The sequence below is a fragment of the Strongyloides ratti genome, assembly GCF_001040885.1.
Source record: "Strongyloides ratti genome assembly S_ratti_ED321, chromosome : 2".
Lineage (NCBI taxonomy): Eukaryota > Metazoa > Nematoda > Chromadorea > Rhabditida > Strongyloididae > Strongyloides > Strongyloides ratti.
The window spans coordinates 9,536,253-9,553,960 of NC_037308.1; the positions used below are offsets into that span (position 1 = coordinate 9,536,253).

Below are 17,708 nucleotides of genomic sequence, written 5' to 3' on the forward strand. Positions count from 1 at the left end.
AATTTTGTAAAAAGTAATATTTTTTGATATAATTATACAAACTTTTTGATGTCTCCACATAAAAGATATATTTAATTGATACTTTAAATATTTTAACTATAACATTTTTTTTTATTATAAAAGTAGATTATAAATTATATTACCCAAATTATAGGATATCATTGTCTGGAATAATATAAGTTGTTATTTCCACCAATAAGCCATAACTTCCATATTCATGTTCTCAATTTATTTTACAATACAATAAAATCCGGTAAACCGTTAATAGAATATGTATATATAATAGATGAATAAATTATCATAATAATGACCTTAACATTTAAATATTAAATAAATGAAAAGTATATAGCTTTTAGTTTATTATTATTTGTTTCTTTGGTATGATATACTATCCTTGAACAGTACAACTATTGTTTAAAATGATAACAAATAAAAATAAAATTATAGGTATCTCATTTACATATAACATAATTTTCTAAATTGAACCTCAATAAACGATGATTTTATTAAATATATATATGTTTATAAATCTAAACCAGATTAATAAAATTGGTTGATTTTCTTTTTGATCATCCATATATATTCCTAGCTGTCATAACAATAACCATTTAAATTAATTCTATTTGTATTATTTACCTATTTTGTCAACTACTGTGAGGTGATGAGTAGTGATTAGCAATGAAAAGTAAAGATGAATTATAGAATGTTTATTACTCTGATATAATCTCAGCCTGACCTCAATTTATACTCCAAAAGTTTCTTTTATCAATTTTCTTCATATAACAGATATTATATTTATAAATATTTTAATACATTCTTTTTCTATCATTAATAATTTTCTATTATAGTTCATTTTTTTTCAAGCAATATTCTTTGATTTTATTAACCTAATTGAAAAGCAATTATAATTTGTATTAATTAACATTTTCAATGTTAATTATTTTTTATATATGATAAAAAAAAATTTTATCTAATTAAAAACTAAAAATTTAGAAATATAAATTGTCAAATCTCATGTTAAGCATATCAAATTTTTTTTTCCAATATTAATTTATACTAAATATTTTATTTTTTTTTACATTATTTTAAAACTTCTATGAGTAATTTAAAAAAAATAAACTTAAAAAAACCTCCTTCAACAACATCTAGAAATGGACAAATAATACAAACAATAATTTTATATAGAAATTTTGAAGATACCAGTCCATTTAATACAAAAATTAAAAAAGACAATTCTTGTATTACTAATCAACAAAATTTTAAAAAAAATTTTGGTTTTAGTATTGTTGGAGGAATAGACTCACCAAAAGGAGCTTTAGGAATATTTGTAAAAACTATTTGTCAACATGGTGTTGCCAGTAGGAGTGGCCTTCTTGAACCTGGTATGTTTAATTTTTTTTTTTTAGTAATTAAATTATATTTAAATAAATAGGTGATGAAATATTATCTGTAAATGGAGTTTCACTACGTGGAAAAACTCATGAAGAAAGTGTAAAAATATTAAAAAAGTATGGACGTTGTAGTCTTGTATTGACAATAGCAAAAAATAACAAAAACAAGTCTAGTGATTGTTCTTCAATTTATAATAAAGAATCAAGTATTTGTAGCAATGAAATAAGTAATAAAAAGCTAGATTTTAATAGTTCATTTGAAATATATCAAAGTTGCAATCAAGAAAAAATAAATAATATTATTGAATATGACAATGAAATAAAAAATTTCAATAATATAAACGTAAATATTAGCACTAATAATGAGAAAACCACTACATTAGAAGAAGAAGAACAATATTATCAAGTAATTTTTGAAGATGAAAATGAAAAGACTTTTGATAATAAAATGAATAATAAGATAAATGTAAGTTAAAATCAAATAAGATTACATTTTTATAACTTTTTTCTTTTTAATTATTATACATAACATAAACAATAAGAATTTTATCATATAAAATTTACGTGTACTTTAAGATATTATCAATTCAGTATGACATTTAATTTATAAAAATATATATATATTATTCACTTTTTGTCATTTTATATTACCTATTATAATATAATTTATATATATATAATAAAATGACACAGTTGATTATTATAATAATATTTTCACTCTATTACTCATATTTCCTTTTATATCAGGTTAAAGTGTGAAGATCATTTTAACTATAAAGATGATATAATTTTATTATATTCACCCTATTTACCATTTATCCTAGTTAAGATACAATCATTTGTCTTGATATAAATATCAACTATTTTTATTGTAGAAGTGATAGTTAATTATTATTTACTCTTATCAAATTCTTTTCCAATACAATAGTTTCATTTTTCTAGAAATAATTTCTATAATACTTCTTACCTTTCTATTATAAATATATATATATGTTTTTACATTTATTTATTGTTATCATATACGTGATTATTAATTATTTATCTAAATATATATTTTTATTATAAAAAAAATATTACTTTTATAATTATTATGTTTTATTAAGCTTTACAATATTATATAAATCTCTCTTTAATTATCATGATTCATCATCTGTCAACTTGTTATATCATTATTACATATATCAAATTTAATCTTTATCTTCTTCTAATAATAAATGTATCAAAAGTATATATTATACAAAATATTTCATTTACTTTTTGTTATTTCAACTATTGTCTATATAAAATTATATACATATAATATATTATACAAAAATACTTAAATTTAATTAGATCTACTTGATCGGAATTTATATAAACAACTAAAAATAGTTAAATTATTGCCATAATAATTTATATCTGGTAAATAACAATTCTATTAAAAAGACATATTTTTAATAAAAAGATCTTTTTATAAAATTATATTAATATAAAAATATTTTTTTTTTATTATTTATTATTTCTATTATATATATATATATACTTATATTAAAAACATTTTCTTAATAATTTTTTTTTATAATAAAATACCTATTTCAGAATAGTATATGCCCTTATTCTAATTTTTATTCAACTCAAACAAAAAAAACTTTAAAACCTATAAATAATTCTTTACAATTAACTACAACACCAACTTTTTATAATTCATTTTCTTTAACAAAAAAAAAAAGAAATTCATTATCAAAAATACCATCACCTTTTTTAAATCGTACTAAAAAAAAAGATTTGAAAAATTTTTATAAATCAACAAATAAAAGTTGTTGCCAACAACAATTAAATTTTTGTCATCATAAATTTAATGATAGAAAAAATTATTTATTTGGTAGTAGTATAAAGAAAATTATAAATAATTTACTAAATAATAATAATAATTGTACAATGCAAAGGGTTGTAATATTGAAAAGAGATAATTCAAAAGAACGATTAGGATTAGGTGTAGCTATTGAGTCAGATGAAGAAGATGAGAGGTAAGAACAACTTTTTATAATTTAAATATTTTAACTTTTGGAAATATATACAAAAAAGATTAATACTTTAATTGTTTGTTATATACTAACCATTTTTATAACTACTTGACTTCTTTTTCAATCTATATATATACATATAAACATATATATATATATATAATACAAGCTCCAAATTAATATAAAACTATTAATTCTAGGGTTCTTTGTGTAACAGTAGAACAAGTAGACGAAGATTCAATATCATATATACAAGGTCTTGCACCAGGTGATCGCATTTGGCAGATTAACGGAATTGATGTACATAAATGTAAAAGAATTGAATGCTTATCACTATTTCAATGTGCTCCACTTCTTTTAAATTTAGTTGTTAGTACTCCATATAAAAAGTAAATTTTTTTTTATTTATTTATAGTATAATTTTTATTTTATTAACATTTATATTATTATAGAATATCAAAAACACCCCTTTATAGTGATATCATTTCAAATAATCAACCATATTTGGAATTAAGAAATCATAATCATTTACCATCTGAAAAATATAAAAATATTAAAGAAGATAATCAAGAGGTTCTTGAGAGTGAATATCAAACCATAACAACAGGTAAGACTTTTATTTTGTAAATATAATTTAAAAATAATACTTTTTTTTTCTTATATTACTTATCTAGAATCAGAATCATCTTTTGATAAATTACCACTGTCATTATCAAATATTCCTCAATATTTAACAACTGATTATCTTTGCGAAACGGTCAACTATCAAATGTCATCTAGAAAAACAGGTAAGTATATGTTTTTATTTTCTAGGTTTTCTATTTAACAATTAATTATCTTTACACATGTTTCTTTTTTACGCCTCCTTTACCCTCTACTTTCAAACTCTAAAAATTGTAATAACAAAATAATTATCATAAAAATAATTATAAAAATGTACTTTAGTTTCTATATAACTAGAAAATTTATGTAATATTTTTTAACACTAAATATAGAACTTTATTTCTTTTTATAGTTTAAATTTATTGGGATTTCGTTTTTAAAAACAATTATATATCCTTAGTATAATGTATAGTAAACAATTAAACTTTTTTTTTTTTAATTTTTATTTTGTCCTTCAATTTAATATTTATTTAACTATTTAAGTAAAATTTGATTTTTTTTTTAGATCAACCTTCAATTAACGCGATAAAAATGTTAATTAATCATAATATGAATAAAATAGAAGATAAAGGAAAGAAAGATTACTCTTTAAACTCATCAAATGACATAATAAAAAAGGATCATGCTAAAGAAGAAGTACAAAATACTTATTCCCCAACATTATCTCTTATAAATACTTTTTCATCAACCTCTTCTATCTCTCCAGATCCTCACTCTCCAACACATAGTGAAGATTCAGGATTTCAAAATGACCATGCAACAGCTGTCAAAAGTAAAAATCTTTTACAAATATCAACATCACCAGTTCCAGTTCGTAATAATTCTTCCAAAAGTAAGTATAATAAAAGCCAGTTAAGAGAAAAAAAAAGTGAATAAAATAACTGTAGTAGATCTTTTTTTTTTCTCCTTTGTTTCAAGCGCGCATATATATTATATAACAATAAATATAATCTTTTTATATAAAATTTGTGAAAATTTTTAAACTGCTTTTAAAAGATTATAATTTGACAGTGTTTGTAAAAGAAAAGTTATAGTAGTTGATTATTTATTTATTTTTAATAGAAAATTTTTCTGTTTATTATTATTTAATTTATTAAATATATTTATAAGAATTTTATAAAATTAAAAGTAAAAAATATTTTTTTATTTTAGTTTCTACAAATCATACTACATCTACTTCACCTACCAGATACAGGAGTGTTTTTGCAAGAACACAAGACAGTGTTGATATAGAAAAAAATATTTTCTTATCTGAGGAGGGAAAATCTGTTGATGAGATTAGTAAATGCACAAAAAGCAATTTAAATGATAATAAAATGTTTAATGGAACTATTGATTGTTTTATTAAAGCTAAAAATTCCAACACTTTGTATGGATATATGGATTGTAAAATGTCTAAAAGGTTTGTTTCTAATTTTATTAAAATTTATTTATTATATTTTAGTCAACCTCTTGTTTTAAAAAAAATTATTTTATCAAACACCGAGAAGTCAGGGCCTGTTGTTCCACCAAAACCAAAATTATCCAGTGAAAATAATTCATCACTCTTGGAAAATAAAAATTGTCTTAAAGATAATAAAATTTTTAGTCGTGCCAGTGTTATTCATAACTCAGAGAATTGTGATGTAAAAAAAGAATCAACTGAAGATGGTACTAAAATTATTCAACAAGAAAAAATAAAACCAAAAGTTTTGTCGTTAATACAAAAGTTTCAAACAGGAAATATTGTTCATGAGGATTCAGATGAGGAGATTGAAAATATATCACTAAAAGGGGATAATAAAAATAATTCAGGAGTATTATTTGAAACAAATAAAGATTCTACTGGAGAAATTATATTACAAGAAGACTTTCTCATTGAACAGGACCGTTGCCTTGAAACAATTATTAATAGTCAAAATATTAATAATAAAATTAATACTTCTCTACCAAAAAGAGAAATATCCAATGAAAAGTACTTTACCTTTAGTAGTGAGGAGAAATTTAAAAGTTTAGCGGAAAAGTATAGAGAACCAACTCCTACCAAAGAAGTCATCTCTCCTGCTCTAAAAGTACTGTTAGAAAAAGATTTTTATAATAGTAATAATATATCATCTTCTTCATCATCATCAACTTCTAGAACTAACCTTTTAACAAAAAGTGAAGACTCTTGTAATACTAGTAAAGATGATGAATTACTACCAAATATAACAACCAATTCTAGTACATATTCTTCTCGAAATTCGACACCAATTCCAACAATTGAAAAGTTTAGTCAACTTCCACCATCATCTTACTGTATTGAAAAAAAAGAAGAATATAATTTCGCTAAAACTATCACCTCTACAACAAATAACGAAATAATTGAAAGTAATAAACAACATAATTTTATCGAAAAGTGCAAACCAATCAAGGAACAAAATGTTTCACCATTATTAGGTATTGGTAATAATAGTAATTCATCAAGATTAAGTAACAATCAAAAAATGTCCCCATTAAATTTAACAAAAAGTCAAATAGAAGAATTACAGGAAATATTAAAGGATCAGTATGGAGAGTATGAATTTTTTGTTGTTAATATGACACGGGTAGCTGGAATAACAGATGGTAGTGTTGGAATAATACTAACTGCTGCTGAATCAACATCAAATTTGTCAACAATAACAGTTCAAAGAGTTATAACGGGATCAGTTGCCGATAGGGAGGGTACTCTTCTTAAAGGAGATAGACTATTTTTTATTCAAGGAAAATCGACAATGAATATGTCTGCTGCTGATGCCAGGAGAGAGTTAAAAGCTCCAGCACAAATTGTTACTGTTGTGGCAGGACGATTAAATAAATTTAAAGTTTTTCGTGTCTCATCTTCTCTTGGTGGTAGTGAAAGTGATAATGTTTTTACTGGAGATCCTAATATGTTTACTTATTCAGATGAAACACAAACAATAACATTAATAAAAAATACCATTGGTGTTGGTTTTAGTTTGGATGGAGGTGTTGATTCATCTTTTGGGAATAGGCCTATTATTATAAAAAGACTTTTTAATGGTGGTGAAGCTTTAAAAAGTGGTTTAATTACAGTTGGTGATATTTTAGAAAAAGTTGAAGATACATCTTTAGAAGGTATGACATATCTTGATGCCTGGAAAATGCTCAAAACATTACCTGAAGGTAAAGTTAGGTTATGCATAAGGAAAATTCAAAAATAAGTTTCATCTTCTTTTTATATACAAATTGGTTATTTCCCTCCGGTGTAATTATGTTTTTTTTACCATAGAAAAAATAACTCTACATTAATAATTTTTTTTTTCATTTTATTTATGTATCTTTATGCAATTACCAAAAATAAAATTTTTAAACTAATATCGTTGATTTAAAAGTTTACTAATACTTAAAAACGAAATTTTATTCTAAATTCACAAAACTTATTGTATTCATTTTATGTTTTTTTTTTTATATATAATTGATATGTAAACATATATTTTTAAAAGTTTTATTATTCGCAATAAATTTTATATTTTTTTAACATTAACAATAAAAGATTATAACATTTTTGATAAAGTATTATTTAATTTTATTTGAACTTTTATGTAAATAAATATTAGTAATATTAACAAAAAAGTGATTATAAGTAAACATAGCAAGTATAATGATTCATTGTTAAATTTCTAATTGAGAAATAAATTAAAAGTATATTATATTTTTCTACAATAAATTTTTTATTTTCAATAAAATGTTATTTTTTACAATTCTTTACAAATATATTTTATTTTTTTTATCATATATGAAACAAAGAGAATTTATTAAAGTATTCAACAAAAACAAAACAAAAATACAAAAAATAACATAATTTACTGATGCTTTCTTTTTCGAGACTTCATTCTTATCTCCCTGCGAATAGTATTTGGAGATATATAGGTAGGATTGGAGTAAAGAACAGCACCTTCAAATGAACCATCAAATATACGAATAAGCTCCAAAACAAAACGAGGACCAACTTCTAAAAGTTCAAGTTTTGGATCAGGAATTTGAAAGTTTCTAAACCATATTTTTTCATCAGGAGTAATTGTGAAGGTAAAAACATGATCAATAAATGGTTGAGAACGTGGATGATGGTTAGGAGTTGAAAATATCTATAAAAATAAATTTAAATTTAATAAAAAAATAGACTTACACTTTTTAATAATTCTTTAATAAGTTGAAAATGTGGTTGAGTATCAAATGTATCATCAAAACTTAAAATTGGTCGACTACCTTTAAGACAATTACCAACCATTTTTAATTCCTCCATTGTATGTATATTATGAACAAGAAACTTTACACTTGGACCATTTGAAGCATCTGCTAACCATAAATATGTATCTTTATGTTTTCTATTTTCAAAAAACATAACTTTTGAGCAATTTTGAAGTTCTGCAATTTCATTAATAACACTAAACTTTTCATTTTTAGAAAACTTTGACTCAGATTTACCATGTGGCATTATATTTTTAAGATTTTTCATTAAATATCTTGTTCTAAATATAGTACCACGTGAACACATCATTAAAACTCTTGTCCTATTTTGCCATTTTGAATCTGGTGTCAGTTTAGTTTGTTCACCATCATCTGAATCTGTGTCACTTTCTGACTCCATAACAGTATCAATTTGTACCTTTTTTGTTCCCATTTCCTCAGCAACTTTATCTTCAAGTTCTTTTGCATGACGATGACGGCGTGCCCCTGACTTTTTACCCATTGTTAAATATCTAGAAGTTGTAAATAAAAATAAACAAAAAAGAATTAATGTTATTTATTTATAAAAAAATTTAATAGAAATTTAAAATCATGTAGGTACACAACGTTCCACTAATTACAGACTGTCTTCCCAAGATAAAATTGATTATATTTATTTATACACCAAAACAAATACTAATATAGTAAGATTTGATTTTTTTTTTAAATTTAATTAGCAATATTAAATGTGGATGAGTTTTAATTGTTATAAATATCAGAACTACTTTTTTTGTCAGTTGTGCTGATTGAATTTTGAAAATCATTTTTTGATTCTTTTTTCTGTCTAATAGTTGATAAAAGTTCATTCTTAATATTTTTAAAAGGTTTAGATTTTTTTTCTACATAACTTAATTGTTTTATACCTTCATATTCACTTTTTTCTTCTCGTTGTGAATTTTCTTCTCTGTTTGAGCTTAAAGAATTAGTCTTTTTATTTTTTTGGCTTAGTAATTTTTTAGTTGGCACTATTTCGAAATATTTCTTGTAAATAAATTTAACTATTGATTTGTGAATCCAATAAATTACAATTATAAAACAATATACATATAACCCCATCATTATACGACAGAGAATTTTTGGAAATGAATTTTCTGTTTTATCAAGATAAATCATTTAAATTTTAAAAGGAAGTTTTTTTAACGAAAACGTTATATATCATTAAATATTTTAAGGAGAAATTTAAATAAATTAAATGAAAATGCTCCACATGTTAAAAAAACATTTTTAAAAAAATAACTCCTCCTATATATGACAGGGAATAGTGAGAATTAGCATACTAACCCAACTTAGATTGACATATATATTTTAGGTACTTGTTTATTTTAGGAGTCCATTAAACTTACCTGGCCGGGAACCTCCGGTGATCAAGAAGGCCGGAATTCCGTAGTGAGGCTTCATCATTGCACTTTAGATTGAAGTTGACCTGCGGGGCAGTCTCTAACGAGATTAGCCCACGGTTCAATTTTTGCGTATGGAGGAGCGTTCGCGCCCTCCGAATTTAAAATAAACAAAGTTTTTGTGCTTCTACATTTTGAATGAAGTCTTATTCATTTTTGTAGTAGAGAATTAAAACTCTAGTTATTAGATTATTATTAATTAATTGATTTTTATTGTATTTTTACGTTTTTTTTACTTTAATAAAATGTATAAAATTTCATTATTTGTAAAAATATGTGTTTTTTTTAATGCTAACAAAAACATTACTTAAAAATTTTTTAATAAATAAGTTAAATATCCAGTTCTTTTTTTTTGTATTTTTAAAATGCCAAATTATTACCAAAAGATTTAGAAAAAAGTTATTTACTTTTGATTTAAAAAAAAAAATACAACACCAAGTTAAAAATTTATAATTTTATTTACACTTCAAATCTAGGGCAAAGTTTAACTGTTCTAGGGTATAATCTATACATTTTTTTATTAAATTCTTTAATTATCCTAACAGTTTTTGGTAATATTATACTTTTTGCTTTTTTAAATAATTTTTTTTCTTTATAATTTTTTGTTTCGTAGTGGTACATAAAAGCATCATTTACTACCAAAAATTTATATTCTTTTCGACATAAATGCCATTTTAAATGTATACGATCATTTAATGGATAACCAAATCTCTCATCAAAATATGGTATTTTGTTATCACTAACAAAATTAGGATCCCAATTGACATAATTAAAACTTGTTACATATTGTACTGATGGAGTTAATGTTTCTTTTTTATAAAACCACTCTTCTAATTTATTAATTTGATGAGTGTTGTTTAAATATGTATCAAAGATAAATGCTTTACTTGAATTAATTAATTGAATTAACTCTTTTTTTGTCTTTGGTCTTTCAGCTAATGTATCAACTTCAAAATTACGATACACTAAAACACTATTAATTCTGAAACTATTTTTTATCTTTTTTATAATAAGTTTTGACATTTTATATTCAAAATTTTGAGAAAAAAAATCATTTATATCAGCAAATACCATATATTTTGTTTTTATTTGTTTTCTAGCAATATTTTTAATAGTATTAATTGGATATGTAATAATTCTTTTAATTTTAATCTCTTCATTTTCTTCTTCATTTGAAATATGACATATATTATTCATAGATTTTATATTTTCTTCACAGTTAATATCATTAAAATATTCATTTAATAATCCTCTGTTATTACCATCTCTACTGTAAGCATTATATGGAAAAATAAAATGAATTGATGTTTTGTTGTTAATATTTGGAATTGATTTTAATGTACAATATGTACATAATGTTTTAAGATTAAATATATCATCAACATCAATAAATATTCCAATAGATATTGGACCTTCCCAATTATCAATTTGTTTTGATAAATTTTTATTAATATCATTTGAATTAGCATTTATTATTAATGTTATACGATCCTTATTAAATTTATATTGTCCTTTTACAACATTTTTTATAAAAATATAACTACCATAATGGGTTATTGGAGACTCTATATTGTAATATAAAAATTATATGTAAAAAAAAATTAAACTTACTTTCTTCTGAAAATTCAAAAAACAAAATAGTTAATAAAAATAATAAATATTTAATCATATTTCTAATAAGAAAAAAAATTTATATGTAAAGTTTTTTTTTTTTTTTAACTTGTTTATAACAATTATTTAGATTATCAAAAAATCTTTGTATTTAATTATCGTTTTATGTAAAAATTGACATCGTAAACAACATTTTTTTTTTAATTTAGTTATAGTATTTCTAAAAATGATAGACATCAACAAAACATTGTTTGATGACAAGATAGTTTTATATTCTAAAATGTTGCAAGCGAATATCCATTAGTGTAGGAAACAAGTTTTGTTTGAGACACTTCCCAAGTATCTCTACGAATATTGTATATTTGTATGTAATTTGATGGATTATATCTAGTAAAAACTTCTGAACCTTCTCTAGGTAATGGTAGAGGATATCCTCCAAGAGCATAAATAAACCCGCCATACAAATAACATCTAGCATCTGGTGTTGCTATTTCTAAATCACAAATATTTCTAAATTTGTTTGCCCTTATATCATAAACATATGATGTTGCTGTTCTATAATGAAGATACCTACCACCAAAACTATATATTTCTCCAGTTTCATTATCAGCACAATAACCTGATAAATAAATATGTGGTTGAAGTTTACAAACTTCATTTATTATTCCAGCACGATGATCATAAAGTCTAACTGATGCTTTACATCTTCCAGGAGTAATATAAATACCATTATTTAGTAAAAAAGAATCATGACATGCTTCTGGGGAAGACATATTTTGTGTTTGAACAACATCTGGACGTGTTAAATTATATATTTCAATTGTATTAATAACAGTTGGACCATATCCTCCAATTATATAAACAGTGTCATCAATAGATACGCTAGAATGATAACTTCTAGGAACTTGTAAGAGATCAAATTCACCAGTGAAAGTTTGAGTAAGAATATCATATGTAAAAGCAGTCTTTTTACTTTGCCAATTTTCATCTTGTCCACCAATTAAAAAAATTGTTTTTCCAATGACTGATGATGTATGTCTTGCTCTACAAAATGGCATTGTTAAAAAATTTTCAACTTTTCCAAAAGGACCATTAAATATAAATGCTTTATCTGATGAATGAAGATATCCACCAGAGACAAAAGCCAATGAATCTGTCATATGATAATAATTTTTACAATCTAATTGTGCTTTAAATTCATCTATCATTAAATTTGAAAATTTTGAAGCCATTATATCATAATCATTTAAATTTTTTCCTTGTTTTATAACACCCTCTTTTGTTATTCCAAATCCAAATTCAGCAATATCTAAACAATGAAAAAGATTCATTATATCATCTACATCAACAATTCCACGTTGATGATCTGCCCAATTAATAAATAATTGAAATAAACTCATATGAGGAACCATATCTTTAATAGATGATGTTAAAAATGCTTCAACTGTTTTATATGATAACCCATTTAATGGACAAGTAGGTAATAATTCATGAAAATCTTCAACAATTTTTTCAAGAATTATTGGTTTAAATATTGGATCAGAAGTTAATGATTTTTCAAATGCTTTAAAATAATCTTTAGGTTTCAAATGATTAATAATATATTCCTGACATAAAAGCTATAAAATATTTTTTTTTAATATTATCAAAATAAAATATTAAAATACCTTAGAAGAATCACAATCAAAATTTCCTAAACATTCCATATGATATAAAAGTCTTTTTGTTGTCATAATATATGTCTCTGGATCACTATATAAAAATTTTTTCATTGTAAACATTGCCTCAAATGTCAATTTGCTAAAAACAACTTCATCTTTTAAAAAAAATATTTTATTTAAAAAATAAAGAAAAAAAATAACCTACAATGTTCATTACCAAAATTTGTAAATTTCCTCCTAAAATATCTACTTTTTAGGACTAGGACAATTCCTGCAAATGGTAAATATCGAGCATCATTATCAAAGAAAAATACAACATCATTAGGAAGTGGTTTTCTTTTTCTGCTAGATACAGTTAATAATTCCTCAAAAGTTTCTTCTCTCGAACTACTGTCTTCCCTTAGTTCTTGTGGAATTTTAAATGGCATTAATATATTAATAAAAAGATCAACTAAAAATAAAGAATAAATATTTTACTTTATTTATTTTTCAATTTTTTATATAACAAAATATATTAAATTTTTATAACAAAATATTGTCATAATAATACATTTGTAAATAGAGAGAAGTACATTTGGTTTTTTAAAGTTAGAAAAATAACCATTTTAATTTTGAATATGAAAAATGTTAATGAAAATAAATTTATTTTGTCTTACATGTTATTTAAATTTTCTATCAGAGATAAACTTATTGTAATAAGAAAAAATTTATAATGAGAAAATCGACATCTACTTTAAGAGGAAATTCCAACTAATAAAAACAGCTAAAAGTCTAGAAACAAATGTGGTAATATAAACTGGTTCCCAATGAAATGTGGGATGTTATCTTAGTCGTGTCAAGAGAGATTACACGCGCCAATAAAAGTTTTTAAATTAAATCACTAAATAGTAAGAATATAAAGTTTTACTCGAGACTATGTTAATATACTTGTCATTTTCTAGTCTTTTTTTTTCGCACAAATAATTTTTATAGTTTTAATAAAAATAGAAAAAAAAATGTTTTAGATATTATATCTGAGCATTGTTAAGTGCATATAAGCAAAATATAAACTGATAAACTTATTTTAAATAAAATTGCATTTATTATGAGGAATAAAATTTTATTTTTACACCGATATGTAGGTTCATGAAAACAAAAAATGTATTCTTTTTTTTAAAATTATCAAATAATCATTGAATGAACTTTTAGATAAAGACAATAAAAATGGATAAAATCAAAAGAAATAACATTTGGGGATTAAAATCATCAGTCAAATGACTGCAATATTATTTAATTATGTTCATTAATTCTAGAGATAGTAGTGAAAATAAATAGTTCCAAAAAAAGTAAATATTTTTAAATTCTATTTTATTTTTTATTATTTATAGAATTTTAATGTGTTGATTATGATATTTTTTAACTTTTGAAGAAAAGTAATTTAAAAATGAAAAAGACCATAAATGAATTTTAAGTAATATGTATTAAAAAAGATACGTTTATATAATATTTTAGAACATCAAAGTAATTAACATAGTGATAAGAAATATCATTTTTAAAAAATTTCATTTTACCAAAAAAAATATTGAAGAAATGAAATATTACTAGAAAAAAATTGATAATAATTTTTGAAAATAAAACTAATTGAAATCAAATACAATATAATCATAAGAAAGAATTTCAAAAGTAGGATAATAAGATTTTACCAAGAAATCTTAATTCCAAAATTTTCTATAATAAAGATAAAAAAATTAAAATTCTAGAATATCTTTTTATTTATTTCAAATGATAGAAGATGTAGTTCTTTATTTGTAAAGTAATAAAAGTATTTATTAATAAAAAGTAATGCCTATAGGGTTAATTAGTGTTTGTGTAAAAAATAAGAAATAATAATTGATGTAATATAAAATTATGATATGTTTTTTTAAAATAATAATTATTTGCCTAATTTTCAATAACGATTAATTATTAACTTTTATTTAATAGAAAAAAAAAGAATAAAAATAAAGAGTAGTTTATTTGATATCTCTCTAGATGTCATATGATAAAGAAATATATAATACAGAATAAGTAGTATTATAATTATCATATATTTTATTATTTATACAAAATAAAAGGAAATAAATTTATTTAAAATTAAATTTATTTATTTTATATAAAAATAAAGTAATAATTAATTATTAGACATTGAAATAGTTGTATGATACATTTATTTTATATAATTATAAATATATAGTAAAATGAATAAATTTTTATTTATATGGATAAGTGAAACAAAATATAAGTAATTATTATAAAATTATTTTTATTACAGTGGTTGCCTTCCAAATGTAAACCAATAACATATATTAAATATTAAAAATAAAGTTGGAAATATGATTCTACAATATCTATCTAGTCTTTTTGCTTTTGGCCCACCAAATTTCATTGTAAGATACTGAATTGGTGGTATATTTTTTACCCATTTTAATGAACCTAATCCATTATCTTGAAATTTCATTAAATTATTTCCTATTGGTGACATTTGTGAATTTTCATCATATCCACTATCAATCATTGGAATTGATATATCATTAGGATGATTTTTTGTTTTATCCTTATTTATTGTTCTTTTAATTACTGAATTTTTTTTTTCTACTTCAAGTAATCCTGAATCATCATAAACTTCAGGACACGATTCACGATTTATTTTTCTATTATAAAGAAAAGTAACAAAGGCAAATTCAATTAAAACAGCAAAAATAAATGTTGTACATATTCCAATCCATACATCAATTGCTTTTATATATGAAACAGGAGGAAGTTTTGAATTAATACCAGTTGATTTAGTTGTAATTGTTAGTAATGTTGTAATTCCTAATGTTACACGTCCTGGAACAGATGTTGGATCTAACCAAAAACTTATAAAAGATATTATAACCATCATAGTTGATGGTAAATAAAGATGAAGAAGATAAAATCCAAATTCTCTATCCATTTGAAAACTAAATCTTAAACATGAATATTCTCCTGTATTTGTTTTAGAAGTACAATAACCAGTACTATAATTTGATATTCTAAATTGTGGTAATGATCTTGTTAAACCATCTTTAAATTGAATTGCACTGTCATCTTTCCAGTAATATATTATATCATCTACCGTATATGCATATGAAGCTATATCTATGGCACATGTTTGTACATCCATTGGATAATACTAAAATTTAATATAAAAAAAATGCATTTATATTTTTCTTAAAAATATTTTTTTACCTGAAGATGCATTGGACAGGAAAGAATCATTGAAAGTCGTACACTATAAAGAATTGTTCCATTTCTATGAACTCTCATAAATACATTTGGTTTATCAATATCATGCCTATGTCCATTTTTCTCATTCTAAAAGAAAAAATATTTATATATATATTGATACTTTGAAATATAATATTATGAGAAATAATTTTATAATATGTTTTTTTTTTTTAAAAATATATAAATAAATTTTTTTTTATAAAAAAAAAAATTGTTTTTACCTGAAAAAATGAGTCAGGTTTCCATAAGATATGTTCATTTGTAATTATAAAAAAATCTGGTAATTCATTATTTGGATCTATTGATGCATATGCTAATCTAGAATCTGTATACATTTGCCTATAAGTTAATTGAACAGTATACTCCATATTTGCTTCATTTACATGTGATAAAGATCGTAGGAGAATATTAACGATAACCTTAACAGGACCATTTCGTGGTTTTGTTGGATCATCACCAGGTGGCCTAAGAAGTGGATCATAATTTGTTTTAACTAAAAGTGTCTTAATTACATTCATATTTGAACTTGATAAACTTGGTCTAAAAAATAATTTTAACCATATACCAATAAACATACGTCTTTGGCATTTTAAATTTTTTATCCTTATTTATATCATTATTTAATATTCCTTGTTTATTTATTAAAACATCTTTATCATTAAAATGATCATTTATCTTTTTTGAATTAATTTCTTTACTTTCAAAAGGAGTAACTGTAGTATTCCATAACAATAATGTTGAATATAAATATGATAATAACATTATTACATTATATTTTATTAGAAAATTAACAAATATAAAAAGTTAATATATTTCTAAAATAAAAATTTATCAAAATCATATGTTTATAAATTAAAAAGTACTTAAATAAAGTATAAATAATATAAACATATGTGTAGTATTATTATTATTTTTTCTAAATAACTAGTCAACTGTTTAACAAAAAATATATTAATAAGTTTTAAGATATAAATATTCATAGTATTTTATATAATGAAAAATATATGTTTTTATATACAATTTATTTTATATAAAACCAAAATATACTTAAAGTAAAATTATAATAATTTTAAAAATTTTTAGAAACTTTTTAGAAACTTTTTATATAAATATTAAAAAAAAATTAAATTATTATGTTCTTGATAATGTAATGTCTAGATATATTAAAATATACAAGATTATATATTTAATATATTTAAAAATTTAACTTTAATGCGCAATGATATAACAAATGAAAAACTTTTTAAAAATAATGTTTATAAATCATTAAATAAAGAATATTTTAATATTTCAAAATTTTTAAGTAATGTAATTTTTATAATATTATTTTATCTTTTAATTAACAAGTACTTTAAAAGAACAAGTAGAGGAATAAAATACTTAGATATAATATATACTTTTATTAATATTCTACTATGTTAATCAAAAATTTGTTTACACAAATAGATATTTATAAATATTTAA

The 17,708-nt window shown here is 22.1% G+C and overlaps 5 protein-coding genes across 5 annotated transcripts; 1 reads left to right on the forward strand and 4 right to left on the reverse strand.

The window, feature by feature from the left end:
• Positions 1 to 1,096: 1,096 nt before the first annotated feature.
• Positions 1,097 to 7,242, forward strand: SRAE_2000303100 (Pro-interleukin-16; the record flags this gene model as incomplete). The annotated part of the gene is made up of 9 exons (XM_024654177.1): positions 1,097 to 1,382; positions 1,433 to 1,857; positions 2,970 to 3,397; positions 3,595 to 3,783; positions 3,847 to 4,001; positions 4,069 to 4,182; positions 4,563 to 4,889; positions 5,210 to 5,459; positions 5,502 to 7,242. 9 exons carry the CDS (start codon positions 1,097 to 1,099, stop codon positions 7,240 to 7,242), a joined length of 3,915 nt encoding a protein of 1,304 aa, XP_024507574.1.
• A 642-nt stretch (positions 7,243 to 7,884) lies between these two features.
• Positions 7,885 to 8,771, reverse strand: SRAE_2000303200 (Ribosome biogenesis protein BRX1 homolog; the record flags this gene model as incomplete). The annotated part of the gene is made up of 2 exons (XM_024654178.1): positions 7,885 to 8,166; positions 8,208 to 8,771. 2 exons carry the CDS (start codon positions 8,769 to 8,771, stop codon positions 7,885 to 7,887), a joined length of 846 nt encoding a protein of 281 aa, XP_024507575.1.
• Positions 8,772 to 10,164: 1,393 nt separating this feature from the next.
• Positions 10,165 to 11,374, reverse strand: SRAE_2000303300 (N-acetyllactosaminide beta-1,3-N-acetylglucosaminyltransferase; the record flags this gene model as incomplete). The annotated part of the gene is made up of 2 exons (XM_024654179.1): positions 10,165 to 11,270; positions 11,317 to 11,374. 2 exons carry the CDS (start codon positions 11,372 to 11,374, stop codon positions 10,165 to 10,167), a joined length of 1,164 nt encoding a protein of 387 aa, XP_024507576.1.
• Positions 11,375 to 11,591: 217 nt separating this feature from the next.
• SRAE_2000303400 (BTB/POZ-like domain and Kelch repeat type 1 and BTB/POZ fold domain and BTB/POZ domain and Galactose oxidase, beta-propeller domain-containing protein) lies at positions 11,592 to 13,405 on the reverse strand (the record flags this gene model as incomplete). Its single annotated transcript, XM_024654180.1, has 3 exons — positions 11,592 to 12,935; positions 12,984 to 13,132; positions 13,183 to 13,405. The coding sequence occupies 3 exons, from the start codon at positions 13,403 to 13,405 to the stop codon at positions 11,592 to 11,594; spliced, it is 1,716 nt and encodes a 571-aa protein (XP_024507577.1).
• Positions 13,406 to 13,424: 19 nt separating this feature from the next.
• On the reverse strand, positions 13,425 to 17,006 carry SRAE_2000303500 (GluClalpha; the record flags this gene model as incomplete). Its single annotated transcript, XM_024654181.1, has 6 exons — positions 13,425 to 13,428; positions 13,634 to 13,708; positions 15,266 to 16,149; positions 16,206 to 16,331; positions 16,466 to 16,784; positions 16,822 to 17,006. The coding sequence occupies 6 exons, from the start codon at positions 17,004 to 17,006 to the stop codon at positions 13,425 to 13,427; spliced, it is 1,593 nt and encodes a 530-aa protein (XP_024507578.1).
• Positions 17,007 to 17,708: the final 702 nt, after the last annotated feature.